Source organism: Plectrocnemia conspersa, unplaced genomic scaffold (genome assembly GCF_051122295.1).
Source record: "Plectrocnemia conspersa isolate PC_06_02 unplaced genomic scaffold, ASM5112229v1 ptg000011l, whole genome shotgun sequence".
Classification (NCBI taxonomy): Eukaryota; Metazoa; Arthropoda; class Insecta; order Trichoptera; family Polycentropodidae; genus Plectrocnemia; species Plectrocnemia conspersa.
In genome coordinates this window covers 3,899,980-3,920,000 of record NW_028277175.1, presented here as the reverse complement: position 1 = coordinate 3,920,000, position 20,021 = coordinate 3,899,980, and the positions used below count along the sequence as shown (strand labels likewise).

General features: G+C 29.5%; 1 protein-coding gene and 2 long non-coding RNA genes across 10 annotated transcripts in view; 1 reads left to right on the top strand and 2 right to left on the bottom strand.

Annotated features, from left to right (window-relative positions):
• Positions 1-20,021, top strand: part of LOC148229146 (uncharacterized) — a 148,590-nt gene that overhangs the window by 48,183 nt on the left and 80,386 nt on the right. The gene's annotated exons all lie outside the window — the stretch shown is intronic.
• hoe1 (OCA2 melanosomal transmembrane protein hoepel1) overlaps positions 1-20,021 on the bottom strand; it is a 95,028-nt gene that overhangs the window by 15,514 nt on the left and 59,493 nt on the right. For 3 of the 8 annotated variants that reach the window (XM_088198446.1, XM_088198445.1, XM_088198442.1), the window contains one exon: positions 1,767-1,870. The exons of 1 other annotated variant lie outside the window; for it this stretch is intronic. In XM_088198446.1, coding sequence (XP_088054572.1) covers positions 1,767-1,870 — 104 coding nt within the window. Of the gene's footprint in view, positions 1-1,766; positions 2,112-11,784; positions 11,912-20,021 lie in introns of those variants that run through there. 4 more of the 8 variants (XM_088198444.1, XM_088198443.1, XM_088198447.1 and 1 more) reach the window with 3 other exon arrangements.
• On the bottom strand, positions 15,176-18,978 carry LOC148229149 (uncharacterized). The gene is made up of 2 exons (XR_015811484.1): positions 17,869-18,978; positions 15,176-17,596 (listed from the first exon to the last, which is right to left on the bottom strand). It is a non-coding gene; the product is annotated as an uncharacterized LOC148229149 (long non-coding RNA).

Sequence of the window (20,021 nt, the reverse complement as noted above, 5' to 3'; positions counted from 1 at the left end):
AAAATATTAGAAACGACTGATTAAAGTGAGTCAAAATTTTCCAGAGGCATTTCCGTTTTATAATTACAATAGCGGCATATGAAACTCATTTTTTATAATTTTTTGTCTTAGTGTAATGCTGTGAATGTTTAGAATGAAACGGAGCATTATTGCCTGAATCAAATAATGGCCAAAATGGCCAATCTATTACTATTTTAAAAGACGAATTTTTACAATATAATTAACTATAAATTATTATGTATATAATAATTTATAATTAACAAATGTCAATTTGCAGTTGAGGCCCGTTTTATATTCATAGTGCATTTTTATAAATAAAAATTCAAGTCTGCTGAAGGGAACTGGACCCGTTGCCTCTGGGTTATTAGTCTAGACCGTACGGACTGCTTCATAAGATTTTCATGTCGTCTGGACGAAGTACCGTTATAAGAAATAGCATGCTTTATCTCTTTCTTCGTTGCGTGCGACACCCCTCCTACTTTTATTTCTAGGGGATCGACGTCAGTTCTGGATTGTTAAATGAATAAATTTGATTAACCTACAATACCACTAACTTCATTCTATAATTTTGCTACTTATGTATCTGATTTTTTTAATTTTGCACAGTATTTCAAAGTTTTTTTAAATAAATTTAATTATTGAAGTCATTATTAAATGTGTTCCTACTATTGTTGTTTCCAAAAGCAATAAAATATTTGTATTTAATATAAGAAAAGAGCATTATTATATAATAAAAATAAAATGGTGAATATTTCTTTAGAAGCGCAGGGTAACACCCCCTCGGTGTATGGCTGAGAGGCAAATAATAGTGGATTCTAATTAGAATGTAACGGTAAACCGTCGAGCTCGATAGGGAATCTTATGATGCGTACGGACTAAGCTATTTCGACTTTATATGTAATATTACATACTAATTGTATCCTTATCATTAATTTTTCGCTATAAAGTTTCGCTACTTAGATATCGTAATTTTTTTGTTAAATATAATATAGTAAAATTCTTTTTTTTAAGATATGAAAATATATTTTTTTAATGCAAAAAAATATGTATCTTAAAAAAGTGTTATAGAAATCGATACAAAAATGGTACAGTATTATTATTGCGAATTAGTAAATAAACTTTAATTTAAAAAATCTGTTTTTCATATTATATTTATTTATTGCGTATTTTTAAAAATTAAAGCTAATCAAAAAGCTTGATCAAATTGTATACAGTGTATAAATTTGGTACATAAATTTTTTGACTGTCGAATTTTTCGCTATTTAAGTATTGATTTATTACATAATAAAAATTATATGTTTAGAAAAAATGTAATTTGCTTCTAAAGCGAATATTTTACAGCCCGTTAAAAATGTATCTATTTTTACTTTAAAGAAGACTTTTTGTCAAAATAGCAAATGCTGATTTATCGGATTTCGGCAATCAAAGTGTTAATATAACTGATAAAAGAATTTATCAGTTGTATTATCAGGTACAGTATCTAGTGTTAAATCTTAAGCTGTTTAAACTATGATCATTATATATTTAATATTTATGTTACATAACAAAGCCACAAAATGGAGTCTTGTCAAAGAAAGATAAAGACAAATCAAGGAAAAAAATACTGCAGGGTTACAAACAACTAAAATAAGTGTTTGTATCATCCTCGAGAGAGTTTGAATATATTCATTAAAAAAAAAACAATCAAGTTGTGATTATAGGTCCTGATTCTGGCTTATAATGGTGCTGCAAGAAATAATTCTATATAAATATCTGAATGTACTCACCATATTGTTTCTCGTAGCGGCTCTTGAATGGCGCCAACGAAGGGTCGTTCTTGATTTCGTCCGGAAGATCCGACCATATTTCCAGCGAACCTGGTGTCACCTCACTGTCGGCAATCAAAGAATACGCCTTGTAAAGTTTGCTCTTCTTGGCCTTTCTGTCCAGCAGCGGCTTCAAGATTTTCCTCAAGCCGTGAATGTTGTGAGGCAACTCGTCCGAAGAAGCCGCCATTCTGATCTTTCCGTCACTCACTTTCACAAATGTCAAAAAATTATCTATCTATCACTAAGACTATTTGATAAGCTCTCAACGTCCTTTTCTTCCGGCACATTTTTCATTGAAACATTCTACAATTTTTTGATTTGGTATTAAAGAAAGCGAGCGGATGTGAGATGTAGAGAAATGGGGCAATGTCGGGACGCGGAAAGGGAAAGCTGTAGTAATACATGAATGGCCGACGGTTCGTAAAAGTCGCAAAAAGTGTCCGTTTATGGTCCGAGATGCTGCTAAGCTTGATTTCTGACTTGAAAGAATGTGGAGCGAGTGTTGAGAGACCGGTCGTGGAAAGTTGCACTTATGTCTTTTTGTTGGGTTAAGAAGAAGTGTGATATGAAGTACCGGATATCATGTACTTGTACTACATCTGTCACTTAATAATATGAACATTTGTTTTATGTATTGAAGTATTTAGATAGCTAGTAATATGTATTTAAAAACAAATATCAAGAGTTATGACGACTGACTTGACCGTAAGATTTTATGGTATTACAAATACATACAAATATACAATAATATTATTTGGGAATAAAACGATGCAAATGAACAGCACGACTTGAAAAACTTAGGTTTGAATCCCAAATGAGAACTAGTGTTTTGAAATTTCTATGTCACTGATATACAGACTTTGATTTCAGTCTAGTGTTTCACTAATTACTTAGTAGTTGTTGATTGTGTTTACCCTGTTGTAATTTCATTATGCCTTTATGTTGCAACAAAACATTTAAAATAAATAAATAAAATATAAATTCAATAAAAAATATTTATTAATTAAAAAAAAGTTAATCGCTAGAAGATGTCTTGCAAAATTCAACGATTCTTTGATTTTTATTTAGATAATAACTACAAAAAAATTTTTTATAATAAAAACTATTTGTCAGCAAAATTATATTTATTGTAATATTATATAACGAGAATTGAAAAATGTAAGTAATCTTAAAAGATAATAGCATTTATATATCAGTATAGTGATAGTGTCAGATATAATGTGATTTTTGGTTATTTTCCATTATTATTTTTTATTTATCGATGTTGCCATTTGGCAATGCATATAATTTTACTTGACAAACAGATTATTTTTTGTATGTAAACTATTTAATATTATTAGTATAAGGGTCGAAATACCTAAAATTGAACTTGCATGTAAGACGCAATATAGAAATTTTAAAAGTGTTTTAAAAAGATATTAAATATTGCTGCCATATTATGAATTAATAGCACAAATTTAAACGTGCATATCAGTATTGTGTCAGTGTCAAATAAAATGTGATTTTTTAATACTTGGCAAGCGTTAAATTAGCAATGTTGCCAAATGGCAACATTTTAAATTTAACCGCTTACTGAAAAAAATACATAACTGTATTCATTAATTATATGTAAATTATTTGATATCATAACGCTAAGCCTAGTTATACCCTAAACTTGCTAATTCGTATTTAAGATGTAATAAGTAAAAAGTCAGTGTTTTAAAATTATGTTTAGAATAGCTGCCTCATTATAAGTTAAAAAGTACGTATTATTAACAGTTCTAATTAGCGTTGCCATTTGGAAACATTTATATTTTATTCGCTTATAGTGATTTTTATGTAAATTATTCTGTATCGTTACACTTTGAGTTATTAATTTGCATGTTAGATGCCAAATAAAAATCAAAATCAAGTGTTCAAACTATGTTTATTATGGATGTCTAATTAAGAGCTAATATTACGAATTTATATGAGCTTATAAATGACAAATAAAATGCGATTATTGATATTTTTCCGTTCGGAATTAAGTTATTAGTGTGTCATTTTGCAACACAATATATTGTGTTGCCAATTGGCAACAACGCTATTTTTTACTAAAACAAACATTTACTTCAGGTTTTTTAAATATATAGATATGTATCGTTACATTCAAATGCACCACTGTAATATTTCAGCGTTTTATAAAGAAATAATAATATTATAGTAATATACAGGTATGAAAAACATAATTATTCAAGTATAATCGCTTAGTTAACAAATTTAATTGAACAGTTTAGAACGTTTATATAGTTTAATCGCTTTATTTCACTTGACTGAGTTTGATTAAGTAGCATTGTTGAAAATTAAGCAAGCATTTAGGTAGGCTATACCTTGGATTAAAATTCTTAAATAAATTTGTTTATAAAAATATATAATATATTATATTTTTAATAATTTTATAAATAAGTTGCTTATATAATACAATATTTTTTGACGGAAACAAAATCAATACATTCCAACAAGCATTTTTACTTTAAGCTTCTCGAAAGCTTTTGTATACATATTATTAAGCTTTATATCTTATTTGATTTACCATATCATATTTTATCCTAAGGCTTAAGAAAAACGTCAGATAAGGTTCAAAGACGTTTCAATATGACGTAGATAGCATATTCTTGGAACGACGGGAGGTGTAATTCAAATGAAGAGCGAAACTCATACCTTCAATACTACTCAGATATATTTATGATTTAAAAGATACCATTTGTATATTTGCCAATTAGATCTAAGACTCATACATTGTTCCAAGATAAATATTATTCATGAACTTATGATTTATAAATATACTTGCAAATAAGTATTTTTTATCTTCGATTAGCCATATTTAAGATCGGTTACTGAATGTCATATAATAAAACTTTAATTTAATATAAGTCTGTATAAACGAGCCTAAGTTTTATGTTTACTATTTATATATACTTGAACATTCGACAGGTGTTTATAAATCGAATTAGTTATGCATGAGTTATGCGAGTTATTTATATCGGGAATTATATTTATAAGTTGATTAAATTCTATTTATATGATACCAAATATAAAAATCAATATACGACGTTATTTAATTCTACTTGTTTCACTTTTTACACATCTCCTACTTAAACTTCATTTCTTTGAATACAATAATACTGTACTATAGCACTCTCAATATAAACGCGAAGAACGCAAATAGATCTGGTCGTTTTTAGTACTTTAGGTGTCATCTCGTTTGTGACCATCCGGTTGGCGATGCACCTGAAGACCTTCACCCGATTATTGTGTTACGCACACACGACTAGCGTTTCATTCAATTAAATAAGCTTTCAATTATGGCTGGTATGCGATAATGTCTATGGACACAAAACATACATATATAAATATGTTCATAAATACGGTAGATCAGTATCTAATATCTGAAAAACTAGAACCCCACATTTTTTTATCGATTTCAATACAAAAAATGTAGGGTCTTATTCTTAAAAGTCGCGTTAATTTACAAGACAATAGTTTGAAGATTGAGACCACACAAAAGCCCTAGTTACGCCCAGAAAAATCACATAAATAACACACAAGTATTCTTCATTGAACCAATATTTTTTTGTTATGAAATGGTCACAGGAAAACAATATAAATCATCATAAGACAATTTCCCGTGGCACATACACAATTCTTCGACCTCAGAGATATCACTTTCTAAAGGCGTATACTTATTTCGTGTTATAAGAAGCGAATACAGCGATTGACTGGGTGATCGCTGCATGATTGTGATTGATCAGCAAGCTTTGCAGCCCTGGATACTTGAATACAACATACGATCATGACGCACACATCCCCACACGAACTCGGCCAAAATAAGTAATCTAATAAAAGCTGCGAAGGCTGCGAAGTCACACTCCTTAGGATTACAAAACCTTAAAAAAAAGCAGTTTAAAAGAAAAATATTTAGAATATTTATTCTGCGGAAACTGATTGCACTGTACTTTCTTAAATTTATAATATGAAAGAGAAACTACGTGTGTCTGTTTATTACATGAACTCCTTCCAAACGGTGAATAGTGGCGTCGTGATATTTGCACACGCTATTCTGACTAATTTATTATTTATACTAAACTACCAATTACGTGCTGTACTGCAATACGAGACAATAACCACTGAAGAAACTGAGCAGAGACATGCTGATGATTGATTACGTGCTACTGTATCAAGCATTGAAATAAATTTGTAATAACAGGATTAATAAAATTAATTATAATGAATAAAGAATAAGTTTAAATCTATCCTGAAAAAGCATACATTTTTTTCATAAAATAAAAAAGGCAGTGTTTCAGTAATACTTATGTATAAGATATTCGTGCTGCATAACTAATGGAATCTCGTTTTTTTCAGTTAAAAAGTTTGGAGATGTCTATGACCCTGTCTATAATCCGAAAGTCAAGAGAGGGTAAACATCGCTCTCTTGGGAGTCTTTTTTGTTTTTGTCTCAAAAACAAGATGTAACAACCTCAATCAATTCAAGAAAAAATCGCTTGACATTTCAACGATATATATTTTTTACTGATTTTATCTAAATATTGAGCATAAAATCATCATATTACATAAATTTGTTTTTAGTTTTAGAAACCACAGGTACGTTGGCAAAATTTATTTTCTGAAAGACAGCGAGTAATTTGAGAAAACACTTGCCAAGTTAATGTGTGATGTCACAAAACGGGTCTAGAAGTTTATGAATACAGTGGGTGGCTTTGTGTTATATATCGATTCTATTTTAAATATGGTATAAAAGAAATCGAATTTAGATTTAGTTCGCAACATTCTTTACAATTTTTTAGAATAAATTTTTCGCGTCCTCTTTTGATTGCCGTTAGGGCTAGGACGTCCGCACTTGCCGACTCGCCTATAGCTGTAACCATCCGGCTCCGTAATACGCTGGCATTACATATTGACCTGTTTAATGTTAGCTACGTGGAGCTGATCCAGTTTGTATCATTTAATTTTGATATTTTATAATTTTTTGTTATGTTTATTATTTTAAGTATTGTTATATGTATGTATATATACGTTTTTTTGTTTTATAAATTTAAAATTTGTTTTCGACCATCGTGGCGCATTGGGGTAACCTGTTAATTTAATCTAAAAAAATAAAAATAAAATAAAAAAATATTCAAGATCTTAAATTTATCCGACCCACATAATAAATTTATAATAAAAACTTAAATATACACATAAGCTTCTGACTTATGACTCTTATGAGACATACCCTTTGGTTCGTGACTCGGATATATTATTACGAAAAGCCAACTCTGAGGTTTCCAACCCTTTCATGTGGAAATTTCTCTCACGGATCAGAACGATATGTCTGAGCTATGCTATAAATATCTGATGAGTATATCTATATACATTGATACATTGTGCGATAATTACAATTTCCAGTGTTCAAATAAATCTATCTACGTTCGAAAGCACACCGCCCACCGAGGGTGGTTTGATACAATAAAATAGGTATATAGTACAATACCCTAAATATATTATAGGATGGTATATATCGATTGTCATCTCAATTTCGAAGCAATCGGTTACCGACAAAATATTTTAAAATATACCAAATATAACCACAATCGTCACAGGATAAACGTGACTTGCATAAATATAATTATGGACTTGAAAAGCATGCGTGGGAGTGGAAGTGGCACAAGTGTCTCAATTTACAGGTAGGTGGCTTGAAGAATAACCACCCAAAAAACCACCCGTCCAATCTTCCGCCTAATTAAAAAACAGTGTTTCACCTTTATGTTTACGAATACTTAAAATCGTGAATAAAACTTATTATAAAACTTCGCTAATATTAAATTTAATATCGATTCATCAATTTATTAGTTGAGAAAAGTTTCTAGTTGTAATTGCCTTCGCAGGAAGACCTATAATTAAAGTGCTTTCGATACTTAAGGCGAACCATATAATTTAACGGCGGTTGAGGCTAATAATGTATTTTTTGGATGATATACTTAAATGTTACAATACTCAATTTTAAATTAATATTAAAATTTATATACATAAAAACTAGCTTTATTATCCAGTTTTTCCCGGGAGAGGATCAAACTTTATATTTATTCATAATAATAAATTGTATTCATCCTGTTATTAAAAATGTGCAAGATCCATCCATCTGCGCAGCTAACCACAATTTCGAACTGATAAGTCGCAAATATCAACGCATTTTGATAACAATAAGATAATACTCAATATCAAAATTACGTAACTTGCAATTGCAACAATGGTGCTAATATGTACCATATATATCAAGATATCACCTCCATGTTGACACATCCGCCCATTAACCGCTCGTTAAGCACCATAAAAACAACCTTTTTGTGTGTAAAGGATGCAATAGACATTACGTCATCTAGCGTAAAAACCGCTATTGTAATCTACCCCTTGCATTAACATTCATCTTTCAGATTCACTTATTCATGGTGTGAACATGGAATCTCTGATTCGGCATAAACGATTCAAATCAAATCTGTCATATCAGCAGACAATTTAAGACGACAAACAACCAGAACGAGACCGAGAACAAACAAGAACAACAAACACGAGAGACCGCAGCGGATCATACTGAGCGCAAAACTTCTCCACCAGCATTCGGTCTACAAAATATTTACAATTCGACACTTTTTTGCTTTACTGAATAAACTGTTACTAGCTTTCCAACGTTTATCATGGCTGGAAAATCACGCCCATTAACTAAGCACACACGCATAGATATGTCCGCCGGACACCAGAACAGATGCGCCACACACGCAAACTGTCTGAACTCAGACATCAGTACTTTTTACGCGTCCATTTAAAGCGGTTGTCTAATGTCTCTTTCAAAAAAACAAAAACTTTCATAAAGTAATAAAACCTTATCACCAAAATCTCATTTTATACTAGGGGTGATACCTTTAAATATGTATAACATTCTTGTGATTTTTAGTATTCTGTTTTTTTAACAATAAATGGCAATTTATAATTTGTGATTTTTTATTAATAGATATTTTAAATGAAAATATTCATTAGAAGGGGGGGGGGGGGAGTAAACGTTTTTGTTGGATTCGGTCTTATGTTGAATCAGAAAAATGAATGCGGCCCACAGAAATATAAAGGTTCTTCATACCTGTTTTATACAGATAGCGGTAATTTTGGCGCAAATTAATAAAGGCGAGCGGAAATGGCCCGGGTCATAAAATCACTTAAGGGACAAATTTTAATAATAAATACTGTTAACCATCGGGTGATAGAATCTGCATGTTCGTGTCCGATCCGTTCGTTTTGAGCACGGACAGCGGACAGACAAATCTGTGTGTTTTCTAACCACACACGATCGGATTTGTCCGCCAGGCACTGGACCGGATCTGTTGGATCTGCCCGCACGTGTATGACCAGCTGTTCGGCCTCAAAACCAGAAAGAAATTAATTTCAATACTTGTCTAAATAAATATTTGCAGTAGCACGTAATCAGTCGTCAGTATGTCGTTGTTCGGTTTTAAAAATAGCACAATTGACATACAAACGGCAGTCAGAATGACATGTGAAAATGTCTCGTCGCTACTGTTTAACGTTTGGGAAGATTTATGAGAAAAAAATAAGGAGATAAAAATCGTTTTAAAATCAAATTTTTTTCTGTCATCATCGTTAAAATTAAATTGACATCAAACTTATTTTAAAAAATATTTTGTAAATATAAGTTTCTGATTCAAAATAACGGCTATGCAAAAAAATATTTTTTTAGCTATGGTATTAAAAAATCAATTATAAAACTTTTATAAAATCAAATATATGTAGTTAAAAAAATGTGTTTTATTTTACATTTTTTTGTTGTTTATCTAAGATTCTAAGATTTCAATCGTTTTTGGAGACACGATAATTGCGGCAGTAATCTTATCTTGTCGTCATGAAACTTATTTCTGTAATCATCTTGTGAATATCACGAATGGGTTTGTGTATGTTTCAAAATTACAGCTATGCAAAAAAATTCAATCCAGTTTTTTTTTAAAAAAAAGAGTAAAAAGGTGAAAATGTTTAAAAATGGAAATTGGAATAAAATTAAAATTTAAAACCATATTTTTTACATTTTTTCTGTCTGTTTATCTGAAATTAAACGGTCTCTAGGAAAAATATAAATGTTGTAGTTTAAATTATAACAACATAAAACTTATTCTGAAAATATATATTATATATATGTACACCTGCATACATATATATCCCGGCTAAATTTGTTAACCGTTCTGATATGCCATCTTATTTCAAAATGGCAGCTATGCAAAAAAATCGATAAAAAATATTAGAAAAAGAGTAAGAAGGTGTTTTAAAATATAAATTTTTATTTAATTAAAAAAAAAATATTATTTAAAAAAATAAAATAAAGTTTGTTAGCCAGTCTAATCCGCCATAATGTTTCACAATGGCAACTAATAAAAAAAATCGTATTAATTTGATAATTATTTATTTAATTAATTAAAAAAGAGTAAAACGTTCTATAATAGATATGTACTTTTTATTACTAATCAATCATTAAATATTTTTTATCGTTCTAAAAGTATATCTTAATCATATGTATTCATCTTAGATTATTCAGCATGATTAGTAGTCACGTTTCAAAATGACAATTAATTAAAAAGAAATCAAATTCACAGATATAGGGAAAAAATTAATGAAGTAAAAATGTATTTTTCACATATTTTTAAAAGTTTGATAGCCAGTCTAATTTGCTAAGTTATTGCAAAATGCCGGATAAATAGAAATTTTTTTAAATTTGGTATTCTGTTATAAAAATCTAACAAGGACAAAAACGTTGTATAAAATAAATATTTTTTTTAATTTGAAGATATTATAACTGTCGTAATTTTATTTATAGTGATCTAAAAATATATCTAAGTCATTCCATGCTTTGTAGATCCGTTTAAAAAATCTAAGAAAGCCAAAAATGTTTTATAATAGATATTAAAATATAAAAATTAAAATAAAAAAATATTTTTTACACTTTTAAAAATAGTAATCTCTTAATTTGCTTGTCTTTTAATATTTGAATAAGAAGTCTACTAAATCAGATTTAAAATAATAAAATTGTAGAATTTATTAATTTAAACTCGCTTTGATTTTTCAATGGGTACTATTCTAGTTGTCGGGAAAAGAATGTGAAAAAATTTCGCTGCACGGCATAATAAAATAAAAGTATATATTTGAGTCTGAATTTTCAGTTTATAAAAAAATCAGAGGTACATATTTACATCATTTAAAACATGTTTAAACTATTTTTGGAATGATTGATATATTTACAAAATTAAACTAATATTTATTTGAAGGTTACGTTAGCTTTATAAAGTGAATATTAAGAATGAGTTATGAGGCCAAAACTTGGATCAAATTCTCAAATGCAAGATTACTTGTATTTGCATAAAACAATCTTTCATGAAGTACCATGATGGTTTTGATTTGAAAATTATTTGGATAACAAAGATGATTCACACAAAAGTTTTCTAATACAATATTACATTATTTAGTTGCATATAAATTATGTAATGTGATGTAAATTACACTCTTATGCATTTCACATTATATAAAATATTCATCCGTATCACATTTGTGAAATTGGGAAGGTTGACAAGGCAAATGTGAAAGTGCATATACATAAGAAAATAATAAAGTTTTGCAATCGAGACATTGTAAAAATTTGTTTCAAGAATAAATGATCACATTACATTTAAAAAATAGTATATAGCATAACAAAGGATACGTTTAAGCTTATTATTATAAGTAACGATAAATCACAGGTTCTACTTAAAAACATCCGCAACATCCTATTTGACTTTGAATGGGTTTTTTTTGCCGCAGATATAAGCGCGCTTGCGCATTCATGTATCACAACAGCTGATTTTGGCGGATCCGCATTTTAATAATGTATTTCAAGAACAAAAATAAATTTATGAATTAAAAGCAGTCGCACATCACAAAATTATCACTCGTAGATTTTTTTATAATTCTAAAATGATGTATCGCGTCCACGAAACGCGACCACTGTGCGCTCAAAAAAGCGGCGCGTGCGGGCCGGCCCGGACGCTACCCAGTACTGAATTGTATGGAAACTTGATACGTGCGAATTTTCGCTTTCGGCCAGGGGTGGCAAAGTCTGGTCCGCGCCCGCATGCGCTATCGAGACGCCGGCACCCACCCCGTGACGAATCGTTGACCGTCGCACGCTGCAGCAAGGTCGATAGGGAGAAAAACTGTTGCCCGTTGCTATCGGTGGTAGGGCGGTTGTTATATTTATAACATCAAAGTTTGAGGGTAATTACAGGGCCTTTGAGACGGGCGTCGCTAGGTGGTAGTCCCGAGAATTCGCTCCAGTGAGGATAGCAAAAAATCAACGCGAATGGGCGTGAAGATATAATGAAATATCCGAGAAAATCTTTTGGAAGCTTAGCCGCTGAGCTTTGCTACATAAAACAAATTGGAGAATCAACGGGATCTTAATATTTTAAAAATGGTAGCATTATGAAAAGGAAGGGGTAATTAATTAATTAATTAGTGATCTCTGAAATTTTATTTATATCATGATATTTCAAAGTCTACTATAGAATTAATATCTTTTCCATCTCATTTGAAAAATGGTTTTTATAAAACCCAAATAAATAAACGTCGATAAGAGCAAGGTTAGAGATTTATGAGGGATGCTAAAAAAGTACTCACTTGAATTTTACTTTTTTTTTGTTTTAATGGCGGTAAGATCGCTTTCGCCAGGCATTAAAATATATTTTTCATAAACATAAATATGTCATTTTTAAGTCCCACTATACCCATTTATATAATAAATTATTATGTATATTAGTATTTAGAATTATTTCTTGCCACAAATTAAAAAAAAAGTATTTTTATAAAACAAAATTCGAGTCTGCTGTTGGGACCTGAACCCGTGACTTTTATGTTACAGGTCTAGACCTTACAAACTACGCTATTTCTGCCTTTAATATATACCTATTTCCTAGCATATCTGATAAATAGGTAATATACAATGTATAATATATAAAATAAATATACTGAAAAATTGACCTAATCTAGTTTAAGAAATACATTATTAAAGATTTTTGCCACAAAGATAAAATCATTCGATTTATAAATAAGGACATTGTTTTTTTATACATCCTCAAATTTATTCTTAAAAAAATACTGCAAAATTCAAAAATATTATTTGAAAATTGATTGTAATGATAATATATTTTGAACTAAAAAAAAAAAACGATTGTGATTTTTTGCTATTGTCAATTTTAATGTTTCTAATAAGTATTTAACAAAATATTATTTCTTTGAGATTAACGTTTATTTAAATTTTTTCAACAAATATTTATTAATTTATTTTAATATAAAATTATCTTGTTTTTTTTTTTTATATGCTTTGTATTTACTTAACAGGGTTCCCCAATGCGTCCACACTTTTTTAGCATAATTTTACCATTAAATATTTAAAAAAAAAAAAAAAACGGTGCAGCTCTAGAATAGCATCACCTCACATTAGCTCCTCAAAGCTATCGCCGAAAACATTATTGTGTTTAGTAAGCTCGCTGAGAAGCTAAATTTAAAAATCTATTATTTTGACAAAGTAAAAAGTGTTAAAAAACAATGATTTTTACAGAAATTAAAGAAATCAAAATGGATGATATTTACACATTATTTATGTTATAAAACAAATGTGTTAAAAAGCACCTAAAATACACTAAAATAAAAACACAATTATTCAATACTTTGTATGCGGGAGACGAGAATTTTCGTTTCGCGTCACATATTGATTAAAAGCGGGAGACGAGGGAGAAACTATTTTTGTATTTCGATGTTGAGTTTTTTTATAAAGCATATCTATATTAACATAAAACAAAGTAGCTTGTACAATGTACATAACAAAGAACAGGACGTTAATAATATTATTACAATAAATTTAGACGACTTATTAATAAGAAAATTTAATAACGTCACAATATGCCACTTTATTTCATTTCGATGTCATGTTCTTTGTAATGTGTGAGTGGAAACCATGACTTGGAATTTACATTTCAAACTATAAGAATTTGACGCTAACATATGATCGTTCGCGAGTGAGAACTTGCTTGCATTCATTGTCTCTCACTGTATAGTGACGTCATACGTATGGTCACGGTCAAGAATTAGACCTTTTATACTTGCTTTGTCTTACATTGCAAAAAAGACATCTAATACGTTAAATATAATATTTAATTTAGGAACTATTATATATATATAATACATATTCGCAATCAATTATGTATTTTTAACTAGAATTTTATTTTAAGAACTCGGCTTTGCCAAATTATGTTAAGATCATTTCTGAAAATTTACAATCGCAAATATGCCGGAAACGTTTTAACGCGCAAATGTAACTCTCAAATTTGCGTTGTTCTTAAATACACGAACGAGCACCAAGGGTATTTAGGTTTATAAATAAAACCCATATTGACAATAGTTAATATTTTCGGACTCGCGTAGCATCTACGGATATTTCTGTCTCAGCCGCAAATAGTAACTAGAAAAATCAGTGTCGCTGAAACTACGACATTTTAGAACGCTAATATGTTGCAAATCTCCTATTGTAACATAACGCGTTACACAAGAGTTACACACAATCACAACCACTAAGTAAGTAGTGAGACACCAGACTGAAATCAGTCCATAAAGAACTAACATATGTTTATTATTGATTAACTATTAATACAGATTGCAATTAATATATATCACTAGATCGACTATTAATCATAATATACATTCGTAAGATTGGGAAAATCTAAGAAAACCTCGATTGGAATTAAAATTATATATAAATCATTATTTAAGATTTTTCAGACACGATATAAATATAAACAAAATACTAGGGTCTTTCAGGTATTAATCATTGATTATAAGTTTGTCACACCTGTTTTATAATTTCCGACCTTGCTTACTAAGTTATAATCTTCTTAATAAGCGTTGAAGCCCTATGAAAGTTCAACGAAGCGTGTGGCCCTTATCTACTTAATTAATAAAAGATAGTGCCATGGTCAAGGGTTAGTGCGGCCTAGGTCAATGAGTTAAGAGTCCCTGGATTGACGATTACCATCTGGCATGTGGTTGGGGGGCGTTTTGCAATTTATTTATACCGATTAACAGACAGGGTTTCTCAACTCTGTGTTGGTTTATATAAATAAGATTATACAATCACAATAAGGCAATGTAATAAATTAATCGATATTATGGTTCTAAAATTTAATGCATGTGACAAAAATCATTACGCAATTGCAGGTGAGATGTGATAAACTGTTGCGACAAAACTGATAATACCGATAATGATAATTGAGTTTATTTTTTTGTACATTACATCTGATCGACGATTATTTTATTTTAAAAATAACGAAACAGAATTGGTTTTAAATTTGGAACAACATAAAAATGAAACAAAGTGGAATAACATAGTGCAAGTTTTGTAAAAGACTATTGATGAGGTTTCTATGTTAAAACGAAGGGTTTGTGAATAATATAAATATTTATAAGTTGACCGAGAAGACTTCAAAGATGACAAGAAAGATGGGCAGCCTAGTACATCGAGCAACGAATAAAATGTGAAAATATAAAGAGATTGAATAAGTAATTTCTAAATCATTATAAAGAACTTGATATCACGGACGGTTCATGTAAAATAATTTGAAAATGTTCGTCAATTTCGAAAATTTAAAAAAGAACGTCAAGTTCGATCAAGTATTAGGTTTCATTGAATACAACGATAAGATTCACTACGAAATCTCATAACTAGATCGTATGGTTAATGAAGAGTATTATTGTGCAGTTTTATTTTATTTGTAAAAGGCAATCAGAAAAAAATACAAGCATTGTAGGAAACCAACTTTTGGATTTTTGGACAAAAACGACAATGTCGGGATGTGGCAGCTACTGTATTAGTTAAATATATCTCTCTGATACATTTTCATATACTTATAGACGAAGAAGACATTGAAAGTAAAACATTGTTCGACAGAGAAGATTAGTAAAAATTGAAACAAAATTGCTGAATGGGCTTAAGGCAATATCTAATAGTGGATTCTACAAATGAAAATGTATTTAAATGTATAAGGACTATTTTAAAAGGGGCAATATCAATATTAAAACATAAATTAATACTTTTGGAGAAAAATGAAAATTGTCGTTATTTTTTTTATTTTTATTTTTTCAGTTAAAAATTACTTGGTATTTCTAAGCGAGATATGCTTAACTGCATTGTAAAAACAATGGACCTAATTCTCAAGAGTATCTAATCCTGAACAGGGCCGTATTAAATATACTTCTTGCAATAGCTTCAGACACATAGTCGGAACCTTATACAGAACTGCCACTTCGCTTCTGACTTGGAACGATAAGCATTCAGTCGAATTAGAATAACCTGATTTATATTTATTATAATAACGACGTTCGTAATTTAATCAATTTAGAATTACCTTTAAATAAAATATATATTAAACAAAAAGAGTTTGGTTCCTCCCCGTATAATATGAACTGGAAGGATGGCTAAACTTTCCTTAATTTTCAAAGGTAAATAAGTCCGAATACTACCTGCAAAAATACATTTTTTTTGAACACTTTAGATAGAGCTGTCACTTCGCTTCCAACTTGAAATTATCAAGTATTGAAGCAACTGAAACGAACTAGAAGCCCGAGAAAGCAGCCGCTTTTTTTCAACCGTCAATCAAATCCACCCAATGTATAAGTGGACTTGGTCGACCAAATTCCAAGAGTTCAACTCGATCTTTAAGACAAAAAAAAGGACAATGAACATAAAAATGACCAACAAAAAACAATGAACATCTGTTGATTTTTATCGGGTACGATACTAATTTATATAAAAAAATCACTATAAATAAATAGTCATATAACAAATTGTTCATAGAATTAATTTATTCAATATTATTAATTTCAATTGCATTGACTATAAATTTAATTGCGTAAATCCAGTTTTTAAATTTTTTTTTCAAAAATGCAATCAGGAGGCTTTTTTTTAATCTTAGAAATAAAACAGTCAAGGATAACATCAAAACCTTCTTATAATATAAATGTAATATAATATAACCAGATATGTGTTATTTGACTTTGCTTTAGTAAAAACATCGGTTGACTGTGTTGCAATAGTAGTGTAGAGATTTGCTCTAGAAAGGCGTAGATAAAGAAATCCTAATTTTGCAGTACAAAAAAAAATTGTCCTTGTCTTACACTTTTTAAAGATAAGCGTCACAAAACGAAGATTAATGTTTTACTCGTGTCTCCCACTTTAAGCCGATAAGCGTCGCAAAACGAATATTATCGTCTCCCGCATACAATGTTAATTTTAAACCGTTAAACTAACAGGCAATATAGTTTACAATAAACAATAATCTGAAATAATTTTTATTTATTTTTTCTTTATAAATAAAAATCATAAACAATATATGTATATTATATTTATAAACTAAGATAATAACATGGGTTAAGTACTTAAAAATATATAGCTAAGATATATGTTTTAAAATTATATGGAATCAAGAGATTGTAAAATTGTTGTTTAATTCAAATAATGATGGATAAACCAATGAAGTTAAATGAAAATATTTGAAAGTATAATATTATAAAAATCGACAACAGATAGGTGTAGATAAATAAAACCATAACCTTGCAGTACTAAAAAATATTTGTCCTTGTCTCCCGCTTTCAACAGGTAAGCGTCACAAAACTAAGATTCTCGTCTCTCGTATACACTGTTAATTTTAAAGCGTTAGCCTACCAGGCGATATAGAACACATAAAGGACGGAAAAGCGTAGTCCGTAACGTTTCAGACTAGTAACTCTGAGGTTGCGGGTTCGAGCCACAGCAGCGGCACTCGAATTTTTATTTATAAAAATGCGCTATTATGAAAAAAAAACGATAAAAAATAATAGTTTATAATTAATAATATAGATGTCACCGATTGACCGACTTTCAGTAAGGTGTTTAATATTTAATTCTAGGTATTCATTATGTCTGATTGACTTACTCAGCTGGTGACTTACTTTTTCTTTGTAAATAAAAATCATAAACATTTAACCAAACAAATAAATCAAATTCATAGTTATAAATTAAGATTGTAAAATTGTTTTTCTATATAAATAACGATGGATAATCCAACAAAATATTATTACTTGAAGCTAAATAAATATACTTAAAACTATATTAAAAATTGACAACAGATAGGCGTAGATAAATTAAATCCCAACCTTGCAGTACTAAAAAAAATTGTCCTTGTCTCCCGCTTTTAACCGATAAGCGCCGAGAAAGAAAGATTCTCGTCTTCCGCATACAGTTTTAATTTTAAACCATTAACATACCAGGCGTTATAGCACATACAAATAATGAAGGTTTTAAAAACAGTTTTAATTGAAATACCTTTCCTCTATAAATATAAATCATAAACAGTTCACTAAATATCTATATAAATTTTATAATTACAAACTGGAAACAAGATATAACATAGATATTGGTTTAAAAACTAGATATAAAATTTAATGTAATTAGGAGATTAAGAGATTATGTTCGATAAATAGATTCAAATAAAAATATTTGTACATATAATACAAATTTACAACTAAATAAAATTATTCAAGTATTACACAGACTATAACATATTTAATAAATAAATGGTTCTGAAAGTTTTTTAAATTAAATTTGATTAGATACAAAATTAATTTTTGAGGATATTTAATCAAATTAAATATTGAAATCTAGTACTTGATTGCGATTAGTTATTTTGAATAAGTCATTCAACGCATGTATAAACATGTTTATACAAGCGTTTGTTATTATATTTCCTAACAATATTTATGATAGCGTAGACTTGAATAGAGATCATAGTTAAATAGTACACCATGACCGACAGATAAAGTATGTGACAACAGTATGACTAAAAGGTTTGGTTGATAACGGTAAAATTATTTCCAAACATCATAGTTTTTTTATAATAATAAATATTGATATCAGTACCTTAGGTCAAACATACATAATCATATATTTGCTATGACAATCTCACACCTAATGTTCTGTTTAGAGAAACTTTCACTAAAAATCCCAGAATTTTGACACTTTGGTTCGCAGCATATTTAAAACATGATCCCTGAGTAACCAAATTTGAAATCCTTGAGTAACAAAATATTCCTCTCTTAATTTAAAAACTTCGGAAAATGTTCTTTAGCGCATTTCTTTTAAAAGCGTTGGGATATGATTTACTGAGTTCTCGCAAAAAGTTGTATGTCAGCATTTTTAAACTACTTAAGGGTGGTGTTGTCAATTTAACGACAGTCACGATAGCGTCCTATTTTGATGCCAGTTAGAGCCATAACATCCGCATTAGCCGACTCACCTATGGCTGTCGCCATCTAGTGCCTTAATATGCTGGCATTGTTCATTGATATTTATTTAAATTAAATTAGGACAGGTTGCCCTAATGCGTTACAATGGTCGAAAACAATAATTAAATTATTTCAATACAGAAAAAATATATATAATTAAAATAATACATATAAAGCAGCAAACAAAAAAAATAATATAAACCGGACCAGCTCCTCATAGCTGACATTAAACAGGTTGTGCAACGCCAGCGTATTAAGGAGCCGGAAGACCACAGCCATATGCGATTCGGCAAGTGCGGACGTCTTAGCTAAAAAGATGTCAAAGAGCTAGTACGGTTCGTATCATTTAATTTTTCAATAAATTCTATGCATTATTTTTGACTGTCGTGTCCATTGGAGTAACATAATAAAAAATGACGGTCTTAATTGAAATAAATAAATAAATAAATCTGTAGAAAGTCTGTAAAAATAACAAAATGTAGAAAATAAGTAGATATATATATATATAAAACTTACTGTCACACAATTTAAATGAATTCAAGTAAACACCGCGATTTTTAGTTATATTTATAAAGATAACAATTATGGAGATGTAAATTCACACTTATTTGATAAACATATATTTTACTAATATCATATTATAAATTTTAGAAAGCGGTGCTCACCGTTACTGATATAAATATATGAGCTTTTATGCGTGTTGTGTGTGTGTGTATTTTTTAAGAAGAAAATCTAAGGTCAAAGCGAGGTTAATCGCGTGACTTGTTATTGTGTAGTTACCTGCCGCTGATTTCGAGTCGA